The following is a 3278-nucleotide window of genomic DNA, read 5'->3' on the forward strand; positions in this document are numbered from 1 at the left end:
GAAATATATTAAAATAATATTTATTATTTTTTAAAAAATATTTTTAAAGTACAAAAAAACAAAACAACATCAACTAACTAAATTGAGGGAAAAAGACTAAAAAGGGGATCATCTACTAACTCAATTGAGAGGAAAAAAAGAAAAAAAAGGGGGAAACTAAGGCGTTGCGTGTTTTCAAGTTGCGTGTTTTCAAGAAAGTGGTTTTCTAGAGGACACTGGGCACACTAGGATTCGATGTCCTCTTGGTAATAAGTCAACGGAAATTATTTTCTATTAAAAATAACACGCGCACGGTTTTGAGAGTGGGGAAAAATATTATTTTCAGGTGGCAGGTTCAGAGAGGGTGGCCTCCTGTATAACAGAGAGCAAAGGAAAACCCAAATTATTCTTCACAACTTGGTATAGCAGGCTTTGACAGTGAACACAAAAGCAAAACCCAGATATCCACGTTGAGCTTAGTGAGCAGGGCAAAACACTCGCACATAACAATATACAAAATTATTATCCATTATTAAGGCATAACTTTATTCTCTCGTGAAAATGAACTTCAGAAACAGGGCCTAACGAGACAACCTAGGCACATAATACATTTAGAATCAAATAGATTGTGGACCAGGCTGATCTAACATATTCTCGGGCAGTTGTTTCAAACACCAAACTGTACTTCATGGATTTGTTCTGGCTCCTCCTGTATCTCACTTGCGTTCAGCACTGACCCCCCACCATTAATCTCCACAGCACCCCCTGATTCTGATATTTTTGTTATCCTTTGTAACTCATCAGCTGTGTCTGTTGGATGAGACACAGATCGATCATCTTCCAATTGTTCTTTCTGAATTGATTGTTTTGGTCGTCTGATGGCTTCAGCCGCTTCAGCCATCACAACAGGAGGTGGCCGGGGAGGGACCCATGTGCGCCTAACTGGTTGCTGGTTGTTTTGTCCACCATAAGGTCCAGCCTTTACTTCATCTTCATTATCTATCTCTGCAATTCTGGCATTTTTCCGCTGCCACCAGGGTGTAGTGCTCTCACCATCAAACTGATAGATACCATTGTCTAGTACCTTGGAATTCAAATCTTCTTCGCTCACTTGAGACTGAGGCACCTGGCTTGAGTTATTTTGGACTTGACCAACCTCCCATGGCTACTCAGACAGGAAAAGGAGAAGTTTGTTTTAATGTTAATTCAAAAATTCTTAAGAAGATTCCTGTTATTCAATCATATTCTGCAGCAGTCTAAAAAATCTGAAGACATTTTTCCAAGCTATATATCTCTAACCACAGTAATGGATTCTGTTTTTAAGAGTGAACTCAAAAGCCTGTATCAATCAACTCAGAGCTACTTCTGAATCATCTGATAGAATAAGACATGATGCAATCAATAAAACTGAGTGTTGGATAAAAAAGACGCCACACCAATTTGTAAGGCCTTTTTCTTCCTCTAATTTTAGCAGTACTCTTGTCAAATATAAAAGACACTCAGGAAAAATTAATTACACTACTTGAAGCAATCCAGGAGTTTTAAATCAGAATAGTGGAAAGGTAGACAGAGGGGGAGAGGGTGGCGACTTTCTGAAGACCGGTTGCAATTTCAGATTTTCATACCTAACATGACCAACTGAATAAGAAAAATTATATAATCCACATCAGCCTATGATTTGGAGAAGAAGGAATGCGAGGGAGAGCCAAGAAACATCTTGTCAAATATGCATAACATTCAGGAGTTTCTTTTTTGCAATAATGATATTCAGGTGTAAATTAATTACTATAATGCAGGGTTTAAATTGGAAGAGTGAAAGTAAGAATGCTCTGCATCTAGACAGGTAGATGCTCTACATCTACATGGCCATCTAAATAGAAAACCCCCCAATAGCGTATGAATCCATGAAAAAGAAGGAAACGTGATGTGGAATGAGAAAACACTCCTTCGGGAACTAATACTTGACTAAATAGGAAATTTTGTTCTATACATATTATGAAAAAAAAAATTAATAAAACTTTGTTATTTTCTATTTAGCAGTTGAAATGAATTGTAAGGAATCTAGTTATGTTTCCTATTTGGTATTTTTTTAGCAGTTAAAATGATTTGTAAGGAATCTAGTTCTGTTTCCTATTTGGTACCTTTTCCTATAGTTTAGTTTTCCTATCCTATTAGGTTTACATTTTCCTGACTTTGGTGCCTAAACCAATCACTCTATTTAAGACATTAGAAAGGGGGGCATGAATTTTGATTGATCAATAATTTGAGTCTTCAGTTGCACACCTTAGTTCTAGGCGCAATGCGAGGATTTGAAATTTGCTGACTAGGATTGGGTGGTTGATCATTGATATCCTGCATATAAATCCAGGATGACAAAATTATCATGTCACACAGAGAAGGAAGCCAATTTCAGTGTAAGGACTAGGTCTGACTTACCCTGATATTGCCAGGTCTCTCTCCTCTCCGAACCATCTCCATGATCTGTGCAAGATAATTACCAAATAGTTAGCGGAATTCTATCATAGGCTACTGAATCCATCAGTGTTGCCAAATTGAATCTGCAATAGTTATTTCTTAAGCATCATCATACATGAAGAAAGTTGCACAACATGGATAGAAGAAAAATTCAGACATCTCAAGTTGCAAACTCAAATTCCAGTTAGAACAAGGAACATCAAGCTCATACAGTTAAGAAATCTTGAGAAAGAAGTTGTCTCTCTTCAATGTTTAAACATTTAGCAAATTTTCCTTAAACTAAGCTGGAATTGGCTTACATTGCTACAGAAACTATCAAAGTTGAAACTTTCTTCTCTACTAAGCTTCAGATTTCAGAACCCTATCAATTCTGAAATGTTTCCATCGATCCTCATTTTCAATAATTAACTTGAAACTGTTTAATAAAGTGGTTCAAATCAAATGTCTGACCAAGCAAGTTCAATATCAAAACTCTGAAACTAAGGATTCAAAAATGTCTAAGTAGGGTTCTAAGAAGTAAAAACCTTAAATCAAAACTAAAAAAGAAAACAGGGATATTTTATGCCCTCAGTTGCATGCCTGTTTCCAATTCATGAAATATGATACACTTCAACATAAAAAAAGAAAAGAAAAAAGAGTTGCATCTATGTTTCACTCCAGAAACACCAGCATCATGCAACTATTGACCACAGGTCCACTGCAGCAAGATTAATTCCAATGGATGCCAGCCTGCAATACAATTGAACAAATTTGTTACACTAGTTCTTACCTCCATATATGACTTAGGGTGTGGTGCAGCAGAGGGTTCAGCAGATGCAGGCTGC

At 36.7% G+C, this 3278-nt stretch overlaps 1 protein-coding gene across 4 annotated transcripts in view; it reads right to left on the minus strand.

The window, feature by feature from the left end:
• Positions 1 to 370: 370 nt before the first annotated feature.
• The window catches only part of LOC105139526 (peroxisomal membrane protein PEX14-like), a 7011-nt gene continuing 4103 nt past the window's right edge, over positions 371 to 3278 (minus strand). For 3 of the 4 annotated variants that reach the window (XM_011045999.1, XM_011045998.1, XM_011046000.1), the window contains 4 exons: positions 3224 to 3278; positions 2416 to 2460; positions 2263 to 2331; positions 374 to 1144 (listed from right to left, as the gene is read on the minus strand). In XM_011045999.1, coding sequence (XP_011044301.1) covers positions 647 to 1144; positions 2263 to 2331; positions 2416 to 2460; positions 3224 to 3278 — 667 coding nt within the window. In that variant the 3' untranslated portion in view covers positions 374 to 646. Of the gene's footprint in view, positions 1145 to 2262; positions 2332 to 2415; positions 2461 to 3223 lie in introns of all 4 variants that reach the window. The other variant, XR_844991.1, reaches the window with a different exon arrangement.

The sequence above is a fragment of the Populus euphratica genome, unplaced genomic scaffold, assembly GCF_000495115.2.
Source record: "Populus euphratica unplaced genomic scaffold, PopEup_1.0 scaffold212.1, whole genome shotgun sequence".
Classification (NCBI taxonomy): Eukaryota; Viridiplantae; Streptophyta; class Magnoliopsida; order Malpighiales; family Salicaceae; genus Populus; species Populus euphratica.